The following is a 25,464-nucleotide window of genomic DNA, read 5'->3' as shown; positions in this document are numbered from 1 at the left end:
AATAGATGGTCCTGCAATGACGGGCAGGGGCAAGGCTGGGGCTTACAGCCAGCCAGGCAGGGGTACCGTCCAGGGGTCCATGCGGCTCTGCTGGGGCATTCGCCTGGCTGGAAGGGGTCCACCTGCTCCACTGTCCTCCTTGGCCTCCCCTGTCACAGATGACACCCTCTGAGTCTGAGTGAGGGTGTCTGGTGGCATCTCCTGGCCTGCTGTAGTCCCCCACCACTCTGCAGCCATAGAAGGGAACAAAATCCGCAGTTGGGGGGACTGACCTGATGTGGCCTGATCCGCAGCATCTCTGCCCATCCAGAACTTTCTCTTTGATCTCGGTCTTCCTGGGCAACCTGTGTCCACACCACAGCCACGGGCAACACCCTGCTATCCACACTTCCTTCTGGAGGCACTCGTCACTCCCAACCTGGTCTTGACAGGAGGGACTCTGTTCCTGCCTGGCGTAGAGGGCACCTGGTGGTGAAGGGGGAAGACAGGTTCCCGCAGCGGCTGTCACAGCACCTTCCCTCTTGTCCTTGACAGGACACTCAGCTCACGCTGCCCTGCCCTGGAGACCAGGAGAGCAGGGAACCGGGGTTTGAAAAACACCATTTCCTCTTTGCCCCCGGCACTCCTCTGCTTGACGCTGGCCACGCGAGGGACTCTTGTTATCTCTGGCACAAGTCAGAGCTGCAGCCTCCAGGTCTAGGTCACAGTCTGTGGTGACAATCAGAGAAACTGGGTCACACAGAGACCTTCCTAAGGAGTCAATCGCTTGGGTAATGAAAGCCAGTGATGGCATCTCACAGGGGAGGGCGGAGACAGGGGACACCTGGGGCACAGGGAGATGGGAGAGTTCACCTGATTTGCCTGCCATCAGGGGCTGCCCAGAAACCAGGTTCTTTCTGCCCCAGAGCCTGGGAGCAGGGTTTGGGGGGTATCCTGGGATGAGGGCAGGGGCGAGGGCAGGACTGAGCACATGGGCTTCCTGACCCGGCCCACGGGCCCTCCAGGGGGGATGTGGGCCCAGACTCCTTCCTGGGGGCGCCCAGAGAACTGGGAAGAGGTCCAGCACCCAGGTCCTGGCCTTGGTCTCCTCCAAGGAGGACGGGCGGGCCTGAGGGGTGGCACTCCACCTAGGCAGGACAGGGGACCCCAGCAGAGGACTTTCCTAGGTCAGCTGGAAGGACAGGCTCTCTTGCCCCAGCCTGGGGTCCAAGATGTGCAGGGTAGAATCCCTGCCAGTGCCCCCACTCACGGGCCCCTGGGGGCTGTGGCTCCTGGGCCTGGCCCCCAGGCTGCATGGATCACCCACCTCCCACCTTTCTGACCCCTCCGTGTGTCCCCTCTCTCCCTGGCCCCCAGCCCTGAGCCTCCTTGAATGCCCTGGCTCCCTGCAGGTGTTGGGTGCTGCCTGGACAGCTCTGTGTCTGTCCCTCATCCTTCTCTGTTCAGGCCTGGCCTCTGTCCCTGGACACGCCATCTGCAGCCCTCTCCAGGGCTCCTCCTGCCCCTCCTTCTGGCCCAGCACCCTTGCAGCAGTGGGACCGCCAGACCGACAGCCCCCTTGTACCAGGGCAGCTGCCGTCGGGGAGACCAGCTCGTGGCTGCACCAGGAGGCCCGCCCACGTCCCTCCCGATGGACCCCAGGGCCGAGCTGAGGCTGCCCACAGACCCGCCTCGCCTGTCCCCCGGCGTCCAGTGAACGACCCCTCCACACCGTCTCCTGCTGCCCTTCAGACCCTTGGTGCTCCCAGAGCAGGCAGGCTGCAGGAGGACTCCCCTTCCGGGTGTCCAGGTCGGGGTCACTGAGCCTTCTCCTTCTGACAATGGTTGAAGCCCAACCATCTGCAAATACTCCTTAGATGCTGCCCCACCCCAGGCAGGAGACCCCCTGGTTGCCCCCTACAGGCGAGGGCAGGGACCAGCTCTGCTCTGCAGCCCGCGACGCCATCCCTCCCCACTTTCCCTCTGGCTCCAACATCCCTTTCATGTCATGCTGTCCACTCTGTCCTGGAGGTGTCCACACAGTCCTGCTCTGTGTCAGCCCACGCTCCCCCTCCTGGCCAGTTCTCCCGCACACACTCCTGCTCACCTGCAGCGCCCTGCCCCTATGTGATGCCCCCCAGCGTCTGTTCCCCTCCCGTTGGCCAGACTGCTTATAGCCCTGCTGCCTGGCCCTGCTCTCCTTCCTGACCCTGGCTCTGTACTGTTAGCACAGGGGAGAGGAGGTGGGCTGGACCATCTGGACCAGGACCCCAGGTCAGGGGCCTGAGCTCCGGCCCTTGCCCTCAGTCTTGAGCGCGACCCTCCCCTGGAGGCCCTGCAGGCCGTACTGAGGCCTGAATGAGCGAGCGCCTGCAAAGTCATGCAGCCCAGCCCTGAGGGCAGCTCTGTGGTCAGGTTGCTGGGCCGCCACCGCCACCGTGAGCACCCAGGGCAGGGCCACAGGCCATGTCTCCTCCTTCTCCTGGCTGGAGGCTGGTCCCTGGAACTGGTGGGGAACTCAGCAGTTCTTCTGTCCATCGAGTTTGCTGTTAGATGATGACTAGCAGGACCCTGCTGACCCGCCTGGGTGGGGGCCCCTCCCTAAGCTGTGGGCTAAGGAGACATGGGTGGCCCTGGGCAGAGCTTTCTCTGTGATGCAGTGCTGTCCTCCAGGTCAGGCTAAGTGTGGACAGAGGAAGGGGGAGCCACCTGGGCTGGGGAGGCAGGGGCTGCCTGGCACGGGCCGGAGGGTCTGGGGGGGAGCTGGGCTTCCTAGACCAGAGGCCAGAGGCAGGGCATTGTGGGTGGGCAGCTGGTATGGGTGGGAACAGGGTCTGAACCCGGGCAGAATCCAAGAGCCTGGGGAGCAGAGTCGGGGGCCCACTCTGTGGGGCAGAGGACCGGTGCAGCCCAGATGGGGACCGCTGTGGGAAGAGAGCCCAGACCTGGTCTTGCCAAAGCTGGGGCTCCATGGAAAATTCTCCTAAAATAATCCTGCAAGATAACAGCAGCTCCTACAAGTTACCCTCCTAACCACACCTTCTCAGTGTCACACCACCCCAGAGCTGGTGACTTCCTGGGTCCTCCTCGTTCTGCAGATCCACAGGACCAAAGACCAGCTGGCCAGCGAGACCCTCCAGGACCCACGGTTACAGGACCACTAGCTCATGGCTCTGGCTAGCTCCTCCTGCTGGTGGGCTGCTGGGCTGCTGGTTTTGAGAAACCTGTGATGTTCCATACCTGAGGACGTGCACAACCTAGAATACACAAACACACACATGCAGATGTATAGTGCATGAGCATTGTCACATGCGTGTGCACACGTTTACATTAGTGCAAGTCCACACATCTGCACATGCAGGCACAGGTGCCTACACAAACCTACCCCACGTGTGTGTGTGCAGAGTGCCTGCGTGCACACCCATGTAGACGTGCTCTGTAATATTGATTAAGAGCAGAGGTCACATTCAGTCCTTACCCAACACGCTGTCACCATTCACTCAGAAATGCAGAATGAAGAGGAACGGCGGTGACAACTGCTAGGAAGTGTTTTAAGAGGAACTGGGAGCATTAGTGATAACTACTGTGATTATGCCTCAGCGTTTATCTGCCATGTCTGAAAGGCCCCAGATTATCGCATGTTCAAAAGAACATGCTATTGCAACAGGGTAACTGCTAATTGTCATCGATGGTTTTCTTCCAAAGAAGTGGGTGCATCTTCCAGGCAGAAGCCTGTGCAGGTCTGGCATTGATTTTCACCAGATTTTGTTATTACATTTGTCTCACAGCTTTAAAATAGTAGCAAATATGTGCAATTTATTTAAACAACACTAGGGAAATTAACGGCACGCCAGCTCCTCCGTAGCAAATGGAGACCGAGCAGGTGGAGGCCAGCTGTGTCAGAACCTGTGCGAGGCGGGGTCTGGGTGCGGGTCCCAGCAGCCCTGCTGGGGTGGAAGCATCTCCTGCAGAGCCTGGCTGTCTCTGCCCCACGCTGGGAGGGGAGGGCCTCAGCTGCAGACCCTCCTCTCAGGGGTGGTGCGTCAGGCCAGGCCCCTCCCCTCGCCCCAGGGCAGAGTCGCACTTGGCCAGTCTGTCCTCCATATGGGCTGCAGAACAGAAGTGGCCCATCCCTTCTCCTGAGGCAGGTACCTGGGGACAGATGAGCCTCGTTCCTGTGGGCCGGGGACCTGGGCAGGGCGCATCTGCAGAGCTCCGTTAGTCACCCTGCGGCCCAGAGAGTGCCAGCTGCTGCCCCCCACAGCCAAGAAGGCATGCTCCTGACGAGCACCTGGTGCCAGCCACTGACCCAGGACCGCCTGAGAGATGAGAGTCTCCCAGCCCCTCGGTTTAAAGGGGGCCCCGAGGGCAGGGGGCACCCTCGGCCCGCCCCCCACCTCTTGGCAGGAATATCCATTTCTGCCCTGCCCACTACACACCTCCCGTGAGGACAGGCCAAGCGATGCTAGTCCACGGACAGCCAGGCCCTGGAAGGGGGCACGGGGCCGGTGCCCTGTCCTTGGGGTTGGTCGGGCCCTCCTCTGCCTTGGGTGCTGTGTGGCCTCTCCAAGGTCCCCCTGCTTCTTCCCTAGCAAAGTGGAGGGATGAGCCTCCCACTGAAGTGCTGATAGGAGGATTCTGGGGGAGAGTGCAAGGAACAGTGTTTGGCCAGAGCCTGGAACCTAAGTGTCAGAACAAGGCTCCAGTTTATCTGACATTAAACAACGTCACACTTCCCTCATTCTGACGAGGGACGGGGGAGCCAGGGGACACTTTGGGTTTTTAATAGCCGAAGACTCTTGAATGCAGGCCCGATGGGAGGAAGGCCCAGGGGCCCCTGGTGCCCTCGTCCAGGTGGACTGTGGCACTGGTGGTGAGCAGGGGCAGGTGCCAGGATGGTTCTGCACCAGACAGGCAGCCGCTCTGTGTGCCAGCCTTATTTCCACGCCGTCTTTTAGCACAAGGCAGGGGTAGCCCACAGAACCATGCTGAGCACAACAGGTGTCCTTGCCTGGGTCCTGGGCTCCGCAGAGGGCCCTTGGCTGGAGGGCAGCCTCGGTCAGGTGCCCCAGCCAGCATGGCCCTCTGTCTTGGGCTGTGCTGACCGGACGCTGCCTCCTCTGGCTCCTGGAGACTCAGACTAAGGTGAGCATGGACCCGGGCAGGGCCGAGCTTGCTGTGAAGAGACTAGGACACAAATGTGTCACCCGCGCACCGTGTGGGTGCCTGCTGCCCTGGGACGCCATGTGAGCTCTGACATCCAGGGAGCCTGCAAGTAGAGGGGCAAAGCAACAGCACAGAACAAGACCCCAGAGTGGCACGCAGTGTCAGTAGCGTCCCAGATGTGGCTGTACTGAGGGCTTGCCCAGGCATTCAGGGTTTTCCTGGTGATTTTACTACCGTGAACACATCTCCCTGGACGCCCTCGTCCACCCAGGCTCTCAGGACGCATTTCCAGCTGCGGAGCTGCTGTCCCCAGGCAGGGCTGCTGCAGCTCTGGTTGGCTGCTGGCACCCTGGTGGGGAAGGCTGTGCTGGTCGCAGGGCCCAGCAGCTCTGGGAGCCGCAGTGGCAGCACACGCAGGCTCACACAGGTGACGGCCACATGCCTCATCGTCATCTGACCCAGAGCTCTCGCCACCATGCCCAGTTCAGAAAGAGGAGGTGGGTGTGGAGAACCCAGGGACTCGCTCTAGTGATGCCCAGGAACATCAGGCTCTCATCTGCTGAACCCAAACCCCACACCCCTGCCATCGCCCCCACTCACAGCCTGAGTCACAACGGGCTCCCCGTGTTGGGCGTTACTTCTGCTTGGTCTTGTCAGTTGGACAGGTGGACAGGACACACCACTCTAAATTGCATTTTTTATTGCTGGAAGATGTGGACATTTTCACAAGTTTATTAGCCATTAATATTTATTTTGCTATGTTTTTATGTCCTTTTCCTGTTATGAAAAAATACTTCGTTATTTCTTATTGATTTGTAAGAGCTCTTTCTATAGAGGCTATTAACACTCATCGAATTGGTTATACATTATATTTTCCAAACTTTTCATTTGCTTTGTGGGACTATTTTTATAAACAGGAGTTTAAAATTAAAATGTGTCGGTCTTCCATGCTTTCCTCCATTATTTGGGGTTTACAAAGCCCTTACTGAACTGGAATATAGCTCCATGGTGGATCGTGTGCTTAGCAAGCATGAACTCCTGGGTTCAGTCACCAGCACCAAATCACAAATAAGTAACAGGAGCCCTTGTCCACCTGCTGGTGACATTGTTGGTGGCTGTGCCCCTCTTGAGCTGCCTCTCCCCCTCTAATCCTGTGACCCAGCCCCGAGTATCGATGAGGGTCTTGCCCGATGTCTTCCTGACTCTGCCCAGAGTTCCCAAAGTTCACCAGCTTTCCTCTACCAAGAGCGGCAGGTTCTCGTAACAGACATGCTTCTCCTTGGTGCAAAACTTAACCAGATTCCCCTGACTCTTCTCTCCCTCCACTCAACGCTGCAGAGAGGAAAGAAGAAAGACGTGACCCTGGACCCCTCCCAGCCCCCAAGGGACATGCTGCTGCCCTGGCCTCCGCACCAGCGCTCCGGGGGGCTGAGGCGGCAGAAGCGAGACTGGGTCATCCCCCCCATCAACGTGCCGGAGAACTCGCGCGGGCCCTTCCCGCAGCAGCTCGTGAGGGTGAGTGGGGCCCTTCCTGCTCGGCATGGGGGTCGTGGGGTGCGGCCGAGAGCCAGGCAGGCTCTGCCCACGGTGTCAGGAAGGCCGAGGCTGCCCTCGTCCCTGGAGGCCTGCGCGGTGCAGAGCAGAGGCCAGCAGGGAGGGAGGCGGGGCCCAGGGCAGGGGCCTTCTTGGTGGTGGCCGATGCTCTCTGGGTTACTTTTGAAGGCTGTCTCGTGTGGAAGCAGGTGGGGCAGGGACACGGAGTCGGCCTGTGACCTCTGACACACTGTGGTCCAGCCAGCCGCGCGTCTTTCCAAGCGGCCTGGTGGCACCTCTGTGCCGTCGTCCTGGCACAGAAAGCCAGCGTCTTGCATTGGGCAGGGTGCCACCTGCTGCTTGTGTGCCTCCAAGCCCCCAGCAGCCGCCGCTGGGGGTCTGTGTTTCTATGGTCAAGACGGTCACCCATCGGCCAGCATTTTCTTCTTCCCCTTGAAGAAAATCACAACCCAGTCTGAGCTGTAATTTGATAAAACGATGGTGAGATTCTGTTCGATGATTCCAATCCTCGGTGGAAAGGCCTCGTCCCTCTCTTTGGAAATCAGCCCCCAGAGTGTGGAGAGGGGCGTCCTGTTCTTGGTGCTGATGAGTCGCTCTGTCCCTTGTCCCTCTGGATGCACAGGACTGGGCTGTGTTTAGGATGGAGAAGGGGCCGGGAAAAGGCTTACTAAAACAAGCAGCCAGGAACTTCAAATATATCTTCTGAACATAAAGATTTAAAGAAAATGTAGTCAGAATGAATGAAGAGATGGGGAATAAACAGCAGAAAATGGAATATTTAAAAATATAACCAAATGGAAATGGCAGACCTGAAGAGTACGTCCTTTCTAATGAAAACCTCGCTGAGAAATAGGTTGTAGAAGGCAGAGGAAAGGGTCAGTGCATTTGCAGATAGATCAATAAGATTATCGCATTTGAAGAATGGCTGGTGGGAGGACAGAAACATACAGTTTCAGTGGGACTATGACAAGGGACCCAGAGAAAGACAAAAGGGATATTGAGAAAATTCATCAAAGAAATAAAGGTTGAATTTTCCCCAAATTTGGTAGAGAAACAAACATACAGATCCAAAAAACTTAATGAATCCGGACAGGATAAATCAAACAAAGCCGTTCCTTACACTCAAACTGCTGAAATTCAGCAATAACGAGAAGCCTCCCGAGCAGAGGGGAGCAGTACCCACCGATGGCCGCACAGAGGAAGATGGCAGCCACGGGCCAATGGGATGACCAGAATTCCACACCCAGACAGAATGTCTTCCAAAAGGTGGAATGAAGAAAAGTCGTTCCTGATATGCAAACTGAGGGAACATGTCACCAGCACACTTACAGGAAACGTGAAGGACGTTCTTCAGCTGAAAACCAGTGACATCAGCCCAGATTTCAGACCCACAGGAAGGGACGGAGACACAGGAAGAGGCTCTCTGGGCCACTGGGAAGACAGTGACCTTCCCTTAATTTCTCACTAAGTGAAGCCGGAGGGTTGAAGCGTGGGGCTGTATGACTTGTGTAGATGACACATGACAGCAAGATGACAATCAGCCAGACAAAGACCAGGGGGCTGAAGCCTGCAGTGTGCATCTCCCTGTTTCTGATAACGGCTCGGTATCGGCTCTGGGGGCTCCAGACTTTTCTTGTTGGGATGCCTGGAATTAGAAGAATGTCCTACAGAGGTACAGGTTGGAGCGTTAGCTGAGTCCCCGCGGAGCAGAGTCTGCTGACCTCCCATCCCTGACGAGCGCGTTTTCTGGGGCCAGAGAGTCCATGGTGAGCAGGGCATAAAGGAGCGACTGTCCCTGGGAAGGAGCCAACATGTTCCCAGAATCCAGTCGCGTTGGCTTTTCTCCCCAATAAACAGATGGTGACAATGTGGCACCTTCCCTCTGTTCAGACGCAGTGACCATGACTGGATGGGGAGACTACCTAAGATTGACTGTGGGAGCCACCCCTGGGCCATCAGCTCAGCCCCAAGGAGAGGCCTGTGGAGAAGCCCTAATGCAGAAATAAGGTGGCCCTTGGCCCTGCCCGTCACCTGCAGGGGCTGCCTCTTCCCACCCCAGGTGGGGGCGGTACACCTGGGGCCTGGCCAGTGCCGCCCAGTGGTTCCAGCGCAGCAGGTTGGGCTGTCCCCAGCTGCCCCAAGCCTCCCCGTGACCACACATCTCACTGTCCTACTGGGAGTTCATACCGTCCTGGCTAAAGCCCAAGGGACGTGGAGAAAGCGGTCGTCCAAGGACCTGGTGCCTGGTTCTGTGGTTTGATCAGTCATGGGAAGGGAACGTGCAGCCCTGTGTCCCCCGGCTTGAATTGCTTTAATGGCTGTATTTATGCAGCTGAAAGTTTCTTAAGAAATGAAAGTAAAATCAAATTGCTGCAAATGCTCGGATAATTTATCAGAGAATATTCAATTAGAATACATTAATATTTTAGATCTCCATCATCAATTTAATATTTGGGGATTTACTGCAGTCACTGACTGCAGTGCCCTGTGGCGGGTGTCCAGGGTGAGGGCTCCAGCAGGGGCACTCCAAGTCCAGCAGTGGCCATAGGCCTCGTGTGGCTGGGCAGGACGCAGACCAGGTGTGGGCCGGGTACAGGGTAGTGGGGTCCAGGTGATTCAGGGTGCAGCACCCTGAGAGCCAGATGCAGTCAGTGGGGAGTCTTCTCGGGATGTTGGGGCAAGGTGGCCCATCCCTTGTTGTTCCGGGGTAGCCTTCACTCTAGAGCGGTGGCCCTCTTGGGGGACCATGAGTATGTCCTTGATGACACCAGGGGACAGCTGAGTCCTCACCTGCTGAGCCAGCTTGCCCTCTGGGAGGGGGCTGTGGAGGAAGCTGGTGGGCGGGGTGGAGGACCAGAGGACATGGGTGCCAGCACGCTCTCTCAGGTAGGTAACTGAGCCACCTCTGAGGAGGGAACCCAGGGCAGTGGCGGTAGAACTGTGCTGACTGGGGGCAGGAGCCTCTAGAGAGGCTCAGGGTCCCGAGAAAGAGCCAGGAGGTCAGAGTGACAGACAGCCATGCCCAGGGAGAGGGTGAGAGAGATGAGCTCAGAGAGTCAGGGCCAGGTCACCGGGGCGGGTGGCTGTGGGAGGACTCAGCATTTTACTTTGAGACTCGAAGGGACCTGATGTGGCTATCAAGCACCGCCCCCATGCTGCTGCAAGTGAGTCAGATGGCAGTGACAAGAGTCACAGGAGGAGGCTAATGGGGGGACGGGGTCCACAGGACCCCTGTCCAGAGACAGCAAGGATCAAGGGAAGAATATCTTGTTTAATTAAAATAAAGGCTGGAAACCCCCATAAATCCTTTTATTCTTTAAGTTTGTGTGGCAAAATTCAAGATCTGGGAGCCGACGCCCTGAGACTTAAAAGATCCTTGGGTCCTCCCTCCCTCTGAGGCTGTGGCTCCAAAGAGCAGGCCGTGGCCATCCACCCCACCCAGCCCCTTCTGCCCTGGAGGAGCCCAGCTGGGGCAAGGCAGGGGGCGTCCTCGGAACGGTAAGTCCACCTCACAGGAGGGGGCTCTGCTCCCAATGTGAGCCAAACATGTGTGCATCCAAGCTCCCTGGCTGCGGATTGCCTGTCCCTGCTGCTGGCCGACCAGCGCTGATGGCTGTGATAACGGTGACGATAGCAGTGATGATGATGGAGGTACTGGTGATGGCAATGATGGGTGACGGGGAGACGGTGATGCTTTGATGTCAGTGATGGGGATGGTGGTTACTTACATGGTGATGGCAGTGGGTAGTGGCAGAGTGATGGTGGTGATGACAGTGGTGGTGATGGTGATGATGGGGGTGGGGATGGAGGATGGTGGTCATGGGGGTGGTGGTCATGGGGGTGGGGATAGGGATGGTGGTCATGGTGATGGTGGCCATGGGGATGGTGGTCATGGGTATGGTGGTCATTGGGATGGTGGTGATATGGTGATAGTGGGGATGGTGGGGATGGTGGTCATGGGAATGGTGATGATGAGGAGGAGGAGGGGATGATAATGATAATGGTGCTGGTGGTGATGGTGATGGGGATGGTGGTCATGGTGATGGTGATGGGGATGGGGATGATGACAATGATAATGGTGATGCGGTGGTGGTGATGGTGGTGATGATATGGTGATGGTGGTCATAGGGGTGATGGGGATGGTGGTGATGAGGATGGTGGTGGGGATGGTGGTAATGATAATGGTGATGGGGTGGTGGGGATGGTGGTGATGATAATGGTGTTAGGGTGGTGGTGATCATGGTGATGATATGTGATGGTGATGATGGTGGTGATGGTGATGATATGTGATGGTGATGATGATGGGGTGGGAAATGGTGATAATGATAATGGTGATGGGGATGGAGATGGTGATGGTGAGGATGGTGGTGATGGGGATGATGATGGAGGTGGGGATGGTGGTGATGGTGGTGATGATAATGGTGTTAGGGTGGTGGTGATGGTGATGATATGTGATGGTGATGGTGATGGGGATGGGGGTGGTGATAATGATAATGGTGAAGGTGATGTTGATGGAGGTGGGGACGGTGGGGATATGGTGATGGGGATGGTGATAATAGTGATGGGATGGTGGTGATGAGGATGGTGATGGGGATGGTGATAATGATAATGAGGATGGGGATGGTGGTGATATGGTGATGGTGATGGAGATGGGGATGGTGGGGACGGTGGGGACGGTGGGGATATGGTGATGGTGATAATGATAATGGGGATGGGGATGTGGTTACTGGCACAGTGATGGTGCTGGCGAAGATGGGGATGTGGTCATAATGATGAGGAGAACCTTTGGCACTTGTCATCAATACCAGGCACCTGAGCCCCATCTGCCAGTCACTGTGCTGGGCACCAGGGACAGGATGAATGCTATGAATGGGTTGCAGACCCTGCTTTTAAGGATGTCTGAGGCAGGTGAAGGAACAAGTTACATCATAGTGGGGTAAATGTGACTCTCAGAGTGACACTAGAAGCCCCTGGGGAGGACGCCTTGGGCTTGGGGGGAGGCATGAGCAGAGAAAAGCACAGGGAGGCATCTACAACCCAAAGCAGGAGGGTGTCGGACACACAGCAGAGAGGTCAGCAGGCCACCTGAACGTGCAGCTGTTTTGTGTCTGGAAGGTGCAAGAGGCATGGCCAGGGGAGTGGACTGAGAGGAGAGGGAGGCTGGGCCAGGGGCAAGAGGTGGGGCTTGGGGCTGGCATCCCCTCCCCAGACCCGACCCTCTCTCCAAGGAAAGCCCTGGACTCTGGGGCCATGTTCCCTCCGGGTCACTCTCTCTGGAGGCCACAAAGGGAACCTGGGCTCGCCCAGGCTTTGCCCCTCCTCACACTTCCTCTCCCCCTCATGCCCAGCCCCACGTGGCCACACAGATCTGCTGCCTGCACCCAGAAAACACTGACAGGGCGAGAGAGGCCATCGCGGAAGTGTGCCCAGGCTGAGAGAGGTGCTGCCTGTCCCAGGATGTCCTCAGTGTCCCTCGGGACTCTTGCCCATGACACCAGAGCTCCCACCTCTCTGGAAGCGAGTCCAGGTGGTGCCTCTGCCAACCAGTCCACCCTCCCTGTGACAGACACGTCATGCAAGGAGTAAAACTCCAAGCTGCAGAGCTGAGCACCGGACAGGCGGCACTCACACAGGGCACACTGCTCCGTCAGCACAAGGTAGGAGCCCACAGCCTCCTGCAGTCCCGCCCCAGGGCAGGGACATGCTGGGCTGTGGATATCGGGCTCCATCACAGAGACCATTGTCACCCAGGGCTTTGCCTTCTGTCTGCACCCCCGCAGAGGAGGCCCAGGCACTGTGCACAGGGCCTGCAAGGCTCTCGGAACAGACAGGCTGCCGGTTTGGTCAAAAGCTGGAGAGGCTGGCCCAGCAGGGGCCTCAGGCCTGAGACTCTCAGCTTGCCTGGGCCAGGCCTCTTGAGAAGGTCCCTGGCTATCTGGAACCAGCCTCCTCCCACACCTCAGCCCGGCCTTTACGGAAGGTAGGACAGAAGGTGTCCTGTGCATCCTGTCTGTGGACCAGGGGAGGGCTTTCAGCACATGTGGACTGGCAGGTGGCAGCGCACTTGGTGACCTGTGTCCACTTCTGGCAGGATCTAGTGGCTCCTCTGACAGCCAAAACAGCACACAGCAAAGCCAAGTGTGTTGATGGAGTGTGACACAGTCAGCACGTGGAGCCGTTGGGTGGGAGCACCTCCTACAGGGCAGGTGTGGAACTGCAGGAGGCCTCCAGCAGATGCCGGGACTGTCACCACCATGCCCTCTACAGTGCAGGCAGCCTGGGAGGGTCACACAGAGTGCCCAGGCGTTCCTATTAGCCAAGGCAGTTCCAAAACCACTCTGAAACCAGGGCAGGCCGCGACAGGATGGCTGTCAGGGGAGTCTGAGATTGTCCCCTGAAAGACACTTTGTGGCTGCCCTGTGGAGAGGCAGCCCTGACCCACCCTGGCCTGGGAGCGGGGCAGAGGAGCCCAGCAGGGGCCTCTCCTCAGGGGTCTCCAGCCCCAGGCAGGTTGGCCATGGGCCAGGCTGGCTCTGCAGCGGGAGGCCGCGGCCAGGCTCTGAATCATGGAATCCCAGCTGCGGGAACAGAGGGCGCGGAAGTGGGGGAGGGAGGGGAGCAGGGGGAGGGAGGGGCAGCGCAGAGCCGAGGCCGCTCCCAGGGCTCCGGGACGGTGGGAGGGCTCTGCTGCACCCAGAATCAACTCAGTTTCACGCTGCTCTCTGGATGGTGACAGCACGTGCCTGCTCCAGCAGAGCACACTGTCCCCCGGAGGGGGCCAGGGCCAGCCACCCTCTCTCTGGGTGGAAGGGAAAGGGCCCAGCCAGGCCCAGAAGGCTGCAGGCTGTCCTCTAAGGCCAAGGACAGGAGCAGCTGGGCCACACTGAAGCCTGCGTGGACACGAGCCCCTCCCGCTCCTGTCATCTTCAAGCCAAAGGAGCCCCAACCGGGGGCCTCCACTGTGAAGGTAGGGAAGCCGGCATGGGTGCCCAGGTGCTGCTGGCCCCGGGGAGGGACATCTGGCCCCAAGTCAGAGCCTATTCCTCACAGGTCCAGGTTTCAAGATGAAGCAGGTCTGGCCCAGGCAAGCTGAGGCTACAGCAGAAGAAAACGAAACCCTCCTGGGTGCCAGCCCACCCCCGGGGCTCACAGAGGTGCCAGCCCACCCCCAGGGTTCTGGTAGAGAAGGCGGGGCCAGGAGTGGCCCCTTCCACAGCCTCAGGTGAGGGCCTAGACACAGGACACAGACATCACGCCAGGAGCCTCGGGCACCTTGGGCACCTCCAGCCCCGGCTGCAGAGGGTGCCTGCTCCTGGGTTAAGCCAGGGAGGCAGAGTGAAAGGCACAGCTGCAGCAAGGCTCTGGGCCCCCTGTCCCTGTCCCTGGGCTGGAAGTGGCAAGCCCCAATCCAGGGCACCATGAAGTGCCACTCCTCAGCCACTCCCTGACCTGGGACGCAGGTGAGCCGCCACACAGGGCCACAGGGCCCGTGGCTGCACCTCCCAGCCACAGGAGAAGCAAGGACCCTCTGTGGCCTGTGTCGCAGGCCTGGCCACTGCAGCGCTGGCCCTTCCTCTCACCAGCTTGCTCTGTGCTCCCTGTGAAAGCTGCAGTCGGTGAAAATGAGCCTCCGCTGACCCGGCCTCCTTCTACACCGAGGGCAGAGGTGACAGCAACTGTATCACAACCCGAGTCCCCTGAGACTTCACCAAGCTCAAGGCTCTCTTAACGCAGATTTAAAAAGGTTTTCATGTGTGTTACATAAATACAGCCACTTGCCAGAGCCATGGTGATGGAGGGTTAATTTTATAGCTGCTATGCTTCTGATCAACTGTTACTTAAAGTTAGCCCCTACCAATATTTCTAAATAATCAGATAATATTTGAGTAGCTTAAATAAACTGAATTATATTTAAATAGCCATAAACTGGGGGTTTTACAGAGGCAGTCCCTGAATCTGGCTGGTGTACGTGTCGGGGAGGCTGACACCCAGCCTTTACACTCCAGAGGGGGAACAGATCAAATGCGTCTCATCCCGTGGAGGGCTGTTCTAACATCCCCAGGGATGCCCAGGACTGAGTGCCAGCTGTAAGCTCCTGTGTGGACGCTCCGGGCCTCAGGTTTGCAGTCTCCACAGGAGCTTTAACCTCCCCTCCCTGCACCAGAAGCCTGCTCTGCTTCCACTGTTGGACCTGGGGCCCTTGGTGGCTTGGGAGGTGGAGGGACGCACAGCCCCCAAGACACACCAACCCCTCCTCCTCAGGGACGCAGACTTCCTGCCTGGGTCCTGGGTGCCCCTCAGCCCCTTCCCTGTGGTCAATAGAGAGGCTGTGCGGGGGGCATGCGTGGTGCACTTGCTGGGACCCGGTGCCCCTCCCTGCCTGGCTCAGCCCTGAGGTAGGCAATGCACCCTGATCAGGCAGCGCCCGTGGGTCACAGGCTCAGTGAGGCCAGAGTCTCGCCCACGGCCACTCAAGGTGGAACTGGGCTCTGAATCCCAAAAGTCAGACCGCTGCTCCCACCGGCAGCCACCCTGCTGTGTGCAATGGGGAGGAGGCGGTCACGCTAGGAAAGTGGGCGGGGGCCCAGAGCACCCCGTTTCCAGGGTCCTGTTGCTCTTTTCTCCATCTCTGAGGGAGTTACGAAGACATGAATGTTTCCTGTGGAGTTTTGCTTTAAAGGACAACTTAAGGTGACCTGACAGTGCCTCTGCTGCTGCCACGTGGCCTTGAAGTGCCGCAGGTCCCCTCTGGGTGGCCTGGACGGTTCCGACATCTTCTGGCTGCTTTCAGATCACGCGGCACCGGCCGGGTACTTGGTATGCTTGGTACGATCCGTCCAAGCTGGCAATTAACAGTGCCACAGAGAGCCTGTCCAAACCAATTTCCCCGGGCTCGGTATTTGAAAGTCTAAAAATCCCTAATACCGTGAGGCAGGCAGTATTTAAATTTAAGTTCGGTTCCCAAATGAGATCTTTTAGTTCAACTGTTCAACTTGATTTGGAAATATGAAACAGTAACTTGATTACCCGTTAAGGTAGCTTTGGCTGGGGATTATAGCCGAAATCTCTGGCTCCTCCGAGTTTCCCTCCTGTGGATGGAATCCACCCAAGTTAGGAACTCGGTTCTGCGGCCCGTGCAGGAGCCGGCCAGGTGGGGGCCGGGGCTCGCAGGCTGATGGGGCAGCACCCGAGGCAGCGCGGCTCCGCCTCCCAATGTGTGCTTCCCACAGGGGACACTTCAGGCAGGAAATGTCCAGCCACCCAAGTGGCCTGAGGGCCACCAGAGCTGCAGGGCAGCAGGTGGGAATGGAGATCCGTCCTCAGTGGAGGGCTCTTGGGCCAGGCTCCATGCAGACGCTCCCATGAGTGGTTCTACTTGACCCAAGACGTCAGGAGGCAGGTGTCTCGGGCCACATGGCGCAGGTGAGGAAACAGGCACAAGGCCCAGAGGGACAGGTGGCACAGAGCTGTCCCGGCCTCCCTTCACCTCCGTCCCCCCACTGGCCTGCCGCCAGTCCCCTAGTGCTTGCTCAGCTCTCACCTGTGCCCCTTCCTCCTGAGCCCAGCCCTGCCTCCGCCCCACTGAGCAGCCCTGCTGAGCCCCTCCCTGCCCCTCCTGGACTCACCCCTCCCTGATGGTACGTTTGGCTCTGGGTGTGCGGGGCTGCAGCTGCAGGGGTGCCCCAGAGTGGGATCTGGTAGAGAAGAGAGCGACTTGAGTCTTGGAGGCTCAGGGCATCCTGGGCAGGGTGCCCATGTGGAAGACATCAGGGTGTGGCCAGGAGACCCAGGAGCAAACAGTGGCTCAGCGGTCTGCAGGGGACATCAGGGTTCCTTCACTGCAAAAGCCACCTCTCAAAGGCAGAGCCCAAAATGCGGGCCAGACTTCTAGCATGTGTCAGTGAACCTTATAGAGCTGTACCTGCTCCAGGCACAGCCAGATCTAGGAGCTCGGGTGACATGAATGTCACTAGGTAGCCTCCTCCTCATCGCGTGGATCTGTCCTTGAAGTTAGCCCCCATCTCAGCAGAACCTCCAACACAGGCCCTGAGCTGACCCCAAGCTCATGACCCCCACTCCAAGCTGTGGAGAGAGGTTCTTTCCTCCATCGGTTCCAGCAAACTTCTGGGGAAGGACCCTAGTTGGCTCTGCTTGGCTCCTATGTCCAGCAGGAAGCTAGGACTGTGCTTAGAAGGCTAAAGCTTTGAGTGGCCAGTCCCAGGTCATGTGACCTCCTGAGCATCATTCCTGCCAAACCCCTTGAACAGAGTTGAGAACCAGCTCCCTGAGGAATATTGGGGTACCTCCCCCCAGAAAAAGAAGAGGGGTGCACAGGACAAGCAAAGCAGACAGACCTGCCCTCCAAGGTGGTCAGGATGCCATCTGAGGCTGGGCTGGGCAGCATCCTCTGGCCTGTCTGGCAAAGCTGCACCTGGACTTCACACAAGCGGGTAGGTCAGTGAGGACGGGGTCACCTGCCAGGCCCTGTCGTCTTCCCAGGCCACCATGCCCAGCCTCAGATGCTCATAGTCCAGCCAGGAAAGCCCAGCACGTGTGCACATGTGGGAACAACCTCCAGGTCTCAGGCCCTGTGCCTTGGAACCCCCAGGGAGCCACCACCTCTGGGTGGCAAGCGTTGTGCAGAATTCCCACGGCCAGGGCTATGAGCAGGTGGGGAGGAGCTCACTGGTCACCCTGGAAACAGACCCAAGGAGGTGCCATCGCCTGGCTGGTGAGGAATTGGGGTGGTCCAGCCCTCAGTGGGTGCAGGAATCGGCCCCACCACCTGGAAAGCAATTGGGTGGTAAACAGGAAAAACCAAAAGGTGTATCTTTCTTGCCCAGCAGTTGCTGGTTATGTAGGCAAATGCCCAGAGGCTCAGTCACCTGTGCACCAGGATGGCCAGCACAGCGCCCTGGGGTGGGGCTGGCACCTGAGAGAGGGGAAGAAGGACGCCTCCTGCAGGGCATCCCCGGGCTGCTGTGTACCCCAGGTGAGCCTGGTGACTGGGGCATTGAAGGGTGCAGGGGCCGTGGTTTGGTGAAACGATCCCACACGATGACCGTATTCCGTGACCGTATTCCATGCTGCTCTGCAGCACTGAGGGGACCTCTTAGGAGTGAAAAGGGCCTGGAACATTCCCAGACAACAGAGCCGAGCGCCACAGCCCTGCAGGCTGTGAGCAGCGCCACCCAGCTCACCCGAGTGCGGCCAGGAGGGCAGTTCCTGCCACCTGCGTGCAGGGGCGACGGGGGACGCCCTGCGCTGCTCTTGCCGTCAGGCCTCATGGCCTTGGTGGGAAGGCTTTCTTCACGGGGTAGTGGCCGAGCACAGAGGGTCCTGCCCACGTGTGGGGCCAGCTTGGCTGTGGGCACCTGCACTGGTTTGGGTCTGTAAACTGCTCCACTCAAGAAAGTTAATAGAAACAAGCAGAGAAGTGGGAATAGAGGACCTTAATACAGGAGGATGTGACGTTGGCAGAGATTGAAGGAGGGACAGTGTCCCAGGAGGAGGGGCCAGGCAGGACAGAATCCCCTGGGCAGAGGGACCAGCAGTTCTAAAAAATGCCACCAAAGGGGGGTGTGTGGGTGGTGGGGTGACATTCAGCAGGTGCTGCTGGGTGGGCACCAGGGTAGGGAGTGAGGCTCACAGTGGTTGGGACTGGATCGGAGGGACCCCTGTGGGGCCAGGCTGCCTACGAGTTCCAACAGATCCCACGGGGTCCCAGGCAGGGCTCTGGCTCAGCCACAGGGAAGGCTCTCGGTGCCCTGGCCCCGGCCCTGCTCTCAGGCCTGAGCACAGGGCTCTTCAGATGTGCAGCCAGGTTGGGGAGCAGAGCCCCACACGCCATCCAGCCACAGTGGCCCCCGGTTGGAAGATGCAGACCCCCGGGGGCCAGCTCCCTGCACGCCTGGTCTCCTGTGGCCTTTATGCAGGGTCAGGGCTCTGATCACTGGTGCTGGTCCAGCAGGCTGTGGCTAGGGCCGAGCCTGGCCCAACCCACACAGCACGACAGACCAGCGAGCTCACAGGGAGGCAGAAAAGAAGCCTCAAACCTCTTGGGCAACATTTTCTGGGACGCAGCTCAATCATAAAAGAAAACCTCCCTGGGGCCAACAGTTCATGCACCCATATCCACAACTGTGACCCTGGGACATGTTCCTGTGAGGGACAAGAGGACACACATGTCCTGGCCTGGTGCTGGGCCCCTGACCTAGTGGCCTGTGTGCTTCAGAGGCCCCAGGACAGTGCCCTGGATGCCCAGTGAAGAGATGAAGAAGGAGCTTCCCCGGAGCCCAGGCACGCCCAGGAAGACCGGGCACCCTGCCTGCCGCAGTTAGACCCCTGGGAGCACTCGCTGCTCCTGGGAAGGGGCCGCCGGAGACCCACACTGCGGCGTGCCCTGGGGTTAAGTGCCACAGGGGATATGGGGGGTGGAGGCCGTTTCATACCCACTGAAACCCGAACCCGAGGAGCATTCCTGCCTGCTCCCCAGGGAAAGGCACACAGGCACACACATGGGCACATGCACACACGCTCAGAGCGGAGGGGTCAGCGTGTGGGGGGGTCCAGGCCATTCATCCGCACGCCACTCAGACTGGGGCTGCTGGAGAAGCCACGCCTTGGCCACTGGTGGTGGGTCCTGGGGTCCAGTGTGGGGAGGAAGGAGGGGACTGTGTTCAGCAGAGACTGCAGTGACACCCACCTAATGGGCATGGGCTGAGGGAAAGCCGCGGCACCCGGGCACCTGCTCCTGTCCCCAGGCAGGGCTCAGGAGCAGCGCAGCCCCAGGACAGGGTTACATGCCCCGTTCCTGGGGGCTTCTCTGCTGCAGGATCAGAGAAGAGCTGGCTCTCGAAACCACAGCCCCGTCTCCATGAGGCCCTCCACCAACGGGCGGCTCAGAAGCTGCCGCCGTCCTGACCTGAGAGTTGCAGGGCCTGGGCCCTGTCCGACCTGCACCCCGCCTGCCCCCAGGCTGCAGTCACTGCAGGAGGGTGGGGGCCTGGGGGTCTGTGAAGGGCACCGTCCTGGGCAGGAAGCCTGAGATGCTGGAGAGGGCGTGGGCCTACCTGCCCTGGCCAGCTGGTGACTTTGGGTGAGCCACAGGGTGGCAGATGTTGGAGAGCGTGATCTGAGGTGGGGCTGTTGTCCTCAGCACCTGGTGACAGGAGGCACAAGCCCTCTGAGTCTGAATTTGAGGCCATTAGAGTTAAATTCATAGAAGGATCCAGAATGTCCGTCTGCTCGGTCTCCACCCGGACAGGGAACTGTGACCTGTTGTCCCCATCTGAGGTTTGGCGGTTCTGTCCCCATGGGAGGAGGGCAGCTGGGGCAGCTCTTTCCTGCTGTGGTGCTTTGGTGAGGCCACTCCATGGTGATGGACAGGCAGCGGTTGGGAGAAGCCGTCAAGACCAGCTGAGAAACCAGGGGCACAACCAGACTCGGTGTGCTGGGCAACCTGATGGGGAGACGTCCTGTGAGTCCAGCTGGGGACCATGAGGCCCAAGAGGGGAAGTGATTGGCGATGTCTGCACAAGGACCTGTTAGCCCCAAGGTGGCCAGCCACATCACTGTCCCTGAGACAGACAACATTCGCTCTGCGGCGGCTGTGTGTGCAGCCGGGTTGCAGGCACAGTGTGACCCGAGCAGGGCTGGCCAGGCTGGGCACCACCACCACTGCGGAAGCAGCCAGGATGCTTGGACACATGTCCAGCTATGGAAGTGACCAGCACAGCATCATCCCAGACAGGGGCCATCACATGGGGTCAGAGACTCTCCCGCCATATTGAAGAAGCACACAAACTGCCTTCAGCCAGGCCCTGGATGCGTGGCATGGCTGTAGGCGCAGAGCTGTGGTGACCAAGGTCCTGGCAAGGGGCAGGAGGCGAGGCCGGGCTGGGAGGGCTCTCGCGCCAGCTGAAGCCCTGGGTTAAGGGAACCATGTCTCAGGGACACTGGGAAATCCCCACTTTCCGAATCCCACTGGGATTTCAAACCCAGAGACACAGTGGGTTTTCTCAGGCTTGTTAAAACGGAGCAGCGTGGGCGCAGAGCACGGCGGTGCCCCCAGGCCCCTCCTCTGCGGGAGGCGGACTTTGCCACCCCACCCCGGTGGGGAGAGGAAGCGCCTCCACTCAGACCTCGGTGAGTCCGTGGCGCCTCGAGGGTGGACTCTGGGTCTTAGAGCTGTGTAGGGCCTCTCTCCCAGGCGGGCCTGGCCCCTCTTAGATCTTGCTCCCACCGAACACTAAGGGAAACACATGCAGGTGTCATTCCTCCCGCGGCTGAACCACAAGTGCAGCCCTGTGCGGCCCTGCTGTGCGCCAGCTCCCGCCTGGCCGTCCGGACTGCCCTGCCCTCTCAGTGTGTGCTCACCCACACCCCGTCAGTCCCCGAGGGCAGAGGCCACGGTCTCCACCTCCACCCAGGCCTCCGCTGGGCAGACTGATGTTGTCAAGGCACTGCCCGCGAGGGGCTCGAGGGACTCAAGGGACTCTGATGTCACTTTGCCACACCCTGAGCAGGTTAGACCACGAGTGTGACCACCATCGTCAGCAAAGCCCACCACCGTGTAACGAGGACTCCCTGAGCACAACACAGCGTCATTGTTAGAGTCAGAGTGTCTCGGCCTGCCAGGGAACGTCATCCATGTCCTGTAAGGAGACGCCTGCCCTACTCAGGAAACGCTCTCTGTCAGGGCCATGGTCAGGGGGCCTGGGCTTGGCCTGAACTTCAGCAAGCCTGCCTGGGAGCTGGACACATGGGGGTTTCCCTCCCCGTCCACCGCTCAGACGGTCCAGAATCGTGGGCTGTCAACCAGTCGGGGTTCTGAGGTGGGTGGGCCGGGTCGGAGGCACAGGAATCGAGTTGCTCTGGGCAGGGAGGTGCGGGGGCAAATCTCAGGCAGCCCAGGAGGAAGGGCAGCTGCACCTGCAGATCTGCGTGCCCACAGGATTCCCCGTCCCTGACCTGGACACGAGAGCCCTGGTTAAAGACCCAAGTCCAGTGACGGCAGATGGCTGAGGCCTGAGCCAATGTCCCTGCTGGGAGGGAAGAGGGCAATGTGGGCTCCCAGCCTGGAGGTCCGTCTGGTCCTGGGCTAGCAGGTGAGGGAGGAAGCCAGAGCTGGCGGCGGGGTTGGAACCCCTGGGGAGGGCCAGAGAGCAAGCCTTTGCTAACCAGGGAGGTGTTTTCCACTGGACAAAATCAGAACCTTCCTGTGTGCCAATGTCACAGCCTGTGCATACCTGGGACCCGGCCAGTGTCCTGGGAGACCAGGGTTTCTCCACGACCTCAATGAAGTCCACGGGCCACATGAGCTGTGTGGACCTGGCTCTCAGGTGGGTGAGGGGCAGGCTGAGGGCTTGATCAGGGGAGGGCGAGGGTCTGGGGTGCACATTGGAGGTCCTGGGTCATATGGCTGCCGAGTCCTCCTGCCCCTCACCACACACCACGCCCACCATCCAGGAGTGGACTGATGTTGCTCAGACGGTCTCCGCCAAAGTGGCTCAGCCCAGGATTGTTCTCACTGCAAAAGCAGAGAGGAGAGGTGCGGGGTCAAGGCCAGCCACACCGTCCTCCTCCTGGCTGACCCCAGGGAAGGACCTGCTGTTGGTGTGGACTTTGGGTATGGGAAGAATCGGCCTTCAGAGGACCTAGTTGCTGGTCCCCTGCCCAAGGTGGTCTTCCTCAGCAGCTTACCCTGGCTCTTTCCAGTAAAACAGCCTCCACCCACCCAGGCATGGACCTGACCTGTTTCTCAGACCCCCACCAAGTTGTGGCCCATGGCGAGGAGGAGAGGCGACTTTGTCAGAAACCGTAACGAGTGAGCCACACCCTGCAGGAGACCTGGGGGACAAGGGTCTGCACGTCCCCGCTCCCCCTCCCCATGCCTGCTCCCCATCTCACCTCCAGAGGCTGGTGTCCTGCAGCTGCTGTCCATGGGTCTGGTGGCTGGGCAGAACAAGTGGGGTCCTCAGTCCCCAAGCACTTCCCAGGACCCCAGAGGTCTGGGCCGCGACACCTGCAGAGAGCCTCCGCCTCCTCCCAGCTCTCTGGACGTGGCCAGAACGGAGGGCCAGTGCTGGTCCTAGCATCACTGTACTTGGCAAATCATGCCACGGGGTCTTACCACAGGGTCTAGAGAGGGGCCGATCACGTAACCTGGGGGCCTTTTGCCCTGCAGGACTAACGGCCTCACACTGACAGCCGGCCCCCTGCGGCCCCGATGGCTGCCCGTCAGGCATGCTGCCCCAGAAACACGACAGCAACCGCCCTTAGAAACCACACACATTCCCAAGCTCCTAGGGAGAAAAGAGCTGCCACCTGTGCTGCAGGGGTACCCAGGTGGCAGTGGGACCCGCGGGAGGACAGCGGCCTGGGAATGGCTCCCTCTGGAAGGAGGCCCCACCACCCTCCTCGGGGCTGTGGACTAAATGCCAGAGCTCGGCAGCGAGGTGACCCTGCCCCCTGCAGTGAAGATCAACCGGTGACCTGAGCAGGACCGACCAATATGTCTTCCGTGTCTGTGCCTTTGGATGGGCAGCGGCTCGCTGTAGAGCCAAGAGCAGAACAGATAAAACCAGCCAGAAAACAGAAACCAAAAAACGCTGCTCCTCCATCCAGCAGGTCCGCGGGACTCGGGGACACAGAGCACACCAGCCACAGCCCCTGGAGCCCGTCCCTGGCAGCCTGCTGTGTCCGCCTGGCCATGAGACTTCTGGCCTGGGGCCACCTCTGTGGCTCTGGGGGAGCGCCCATCGCCTTAGCATGCTCCCTGTGTCCCCAGGGCACACACAGCCCTCACAGTGACTTAGCCCATCTGCTAACCAATGGGACTGACCAGGGAGGAGAGCCCCCAGGGACTGACCAGGGAGGAGAGCCCACAGGGAACCGGACGGCAAGAGGCCAGCGCAGCCACAGGCCAACCCTGCTGCCTTCCCTTCCAGCAGGGAGAGAGGGCTTAAATTATTCCTGCCACAGTTTCAAACAGAATTCCTAACGTCCTCGGCAAAGCCTTTTGGTTCTAAGAATTAGCAGCGTAAACAAGATGGCAGGAGTTCCCTGCTCAGGGCGGAGCTCCCTCCGCTCTTCGGCCCTCCTGCTCCCGGCTTCGCCCCGCCAGCCTGGAGCAGGGCTTCTCTGCACCCCCAGCTGGCCTCGCGGTTTCTCCGGGACTCAGTTGGTGACACTGTCGGGCCCTTGGCTAGGCACGTAGGGCTGTGCCATCCATCCCCTCCGCTGGGCCTGCACCCCAGGGCCGACTTCCCTGGGTGAGGTCAGAGGCCGCTGCAGCCCAGGGTCACACTGCAGGGCCAGGCCTGGGCTCCAAGCCCTGGGAGCTTCAGAGACCTGCAGTGGGTGGCCTGGTAGGGCTCGACTCACAGGCAGGATGGCTTCTCTCGGCCTCCCACTCCTTCTTTGTGGCTTTTTGCCTGTTTCCTCTTGTTTGCCTGGTCCTTGGCGGGGACCCTTGCTGGGGGCGGCTCATGGCTGGCTGCCCAGGGCCCCACGGCTCCCTGGCTCACCCTTTCCATGCAGACCACACCCAGAGGTGCTCCAGTGTGTGGGCCCCTTGTCCTGGGCCTGCCCCATCCTGCTCACAGGGGTTCCCAGCCTGGCTCCCAGCAGGCTCAGTGATGAGGGTGGCTCCCAGGCTGTCACAGTCCCAGGAGATGCAGACCAGAGCTCCGGGGTCCACCAGGGCTTTGCCTGAAAACCCAGAATCTGAGCAAACAGGGGGAGGTTAGAGGCAGCTCTGTCTGCAGGACTGCAGGCCCCCAGCCCACACTGAGCCCTCACCCCCACAGGGCCAGGGCCACAGCCCTGAGGGCAGGACAGGGGTCAGCATCAATCCAGGCCCCAGCTCCTGGTAGGTGTCGGTGGCCCCTGCAAGCCCCACCCTGTGCGAAGAGGAAAGCAGCTATGACCTCAGGGTCCGAGGACCGACACTAGGGGAAGGTCTCGGGAGCCACCTCAGTACTGCGGGCGGTCACCCATTCTGGAGTGGTGCAGAGCCATCCAGGGCTAGGACAGGGATCCAGGCCGCCCGGCAGAACTAGCTGCCCCAGGGAAACCCCTCTCTAGGGCCAGGGCGAGAGGACCCACCAGCCTGTGCCCTCTCCTGAGCAGATGACCACACCTGCCCTCCCACGCCAGGTTTGCAGGCTCCCTAATGACCTGCAGAGTCACCGAGAGATAGAGGCGGAGCTCCTGGGCCCAGAGCGGTTCAGAGCTGCAGTTAGACCCTGCCTTGCAGAGATGTGAACGTGAGCCCTGCTAACGGGCTGCACCCACCAGCCGGCCTCTGAGGCGCTGGAGCGTCTGCAATGCCCCCCGGATTCCTGATGCCGTGCTGAGCAGGCCGTGAGGCACAGTGGCTCTGGAGGCCCCCACTGCCAGGATGTGCTACTGAGATTTTTTTGGGGGGGGGAAGAAGGGGTCCTGGGTGTTTAACCCGGTGTGTTTAACCACTGAGCTACATCCCCAGCCCTTTTAATTCTTTTTATTTTGAAACAGAGTCTCACTAAGTTGCTGAGGCTGGCTTTGAACTTGCGATCCTCCTGCCTCAGCCTCCCTAGAGCTCCCTACTGCCTAGGGAGCTTACAGATGAGTACCACCGCACCCAGCTGTTGAGCAATTTTTAAGGACCGTTTCCTCATGGTACTAGGGGACCGTATGGGTTCTAGCACTTCTTCGTGAGGGGTAATCCTCCACATCCCGGCCCCACAGCAGGAATCCCATCTGCCCTGGGCTCTGAGT

General features: G+C 59.6%; 1 protein-coding gene across 1 annotated transcript in view; it reads left to right on the top strand.

Moving 5' to 3' along the window:
- The window catches only part of Cdh4 (cadherin 4), a 251,233-nt gene that overhangs the window by 132,515 nt on the left and 93,254 nt on the right, over nt 1–25,464 (top strand). The window contains exon 3 of the mRNA XM_048810714.1: nt 6,484–6,660. Within this exon, the coding sequence (XP_048666671.1) occupies nt 6,484–6,660 (177 nt within the window). The remainder of the gene's footprint in view (nt 1–6,483; nt 6,661–25,464) is intronic.

The sequence above is a fragment of the Marmota marmota genome, unplaced genomic scaffold (assembly GCF_001458135.2).
Source record: "Marmota marmota marmota unplaced genomic scaffold, marMar, whole genome shotgun sequence".
Taxonomy (NCBI): Eukaryota; Metazoa; Chordata; class Mammalia; order Rodentia; family Sciuridae; genus Marmota; species Marmota marmota.
Note: the sequence above shows the minus strand (reverse complement) of the source record. Positions and strands in the feature narration are given on the sequence as shown.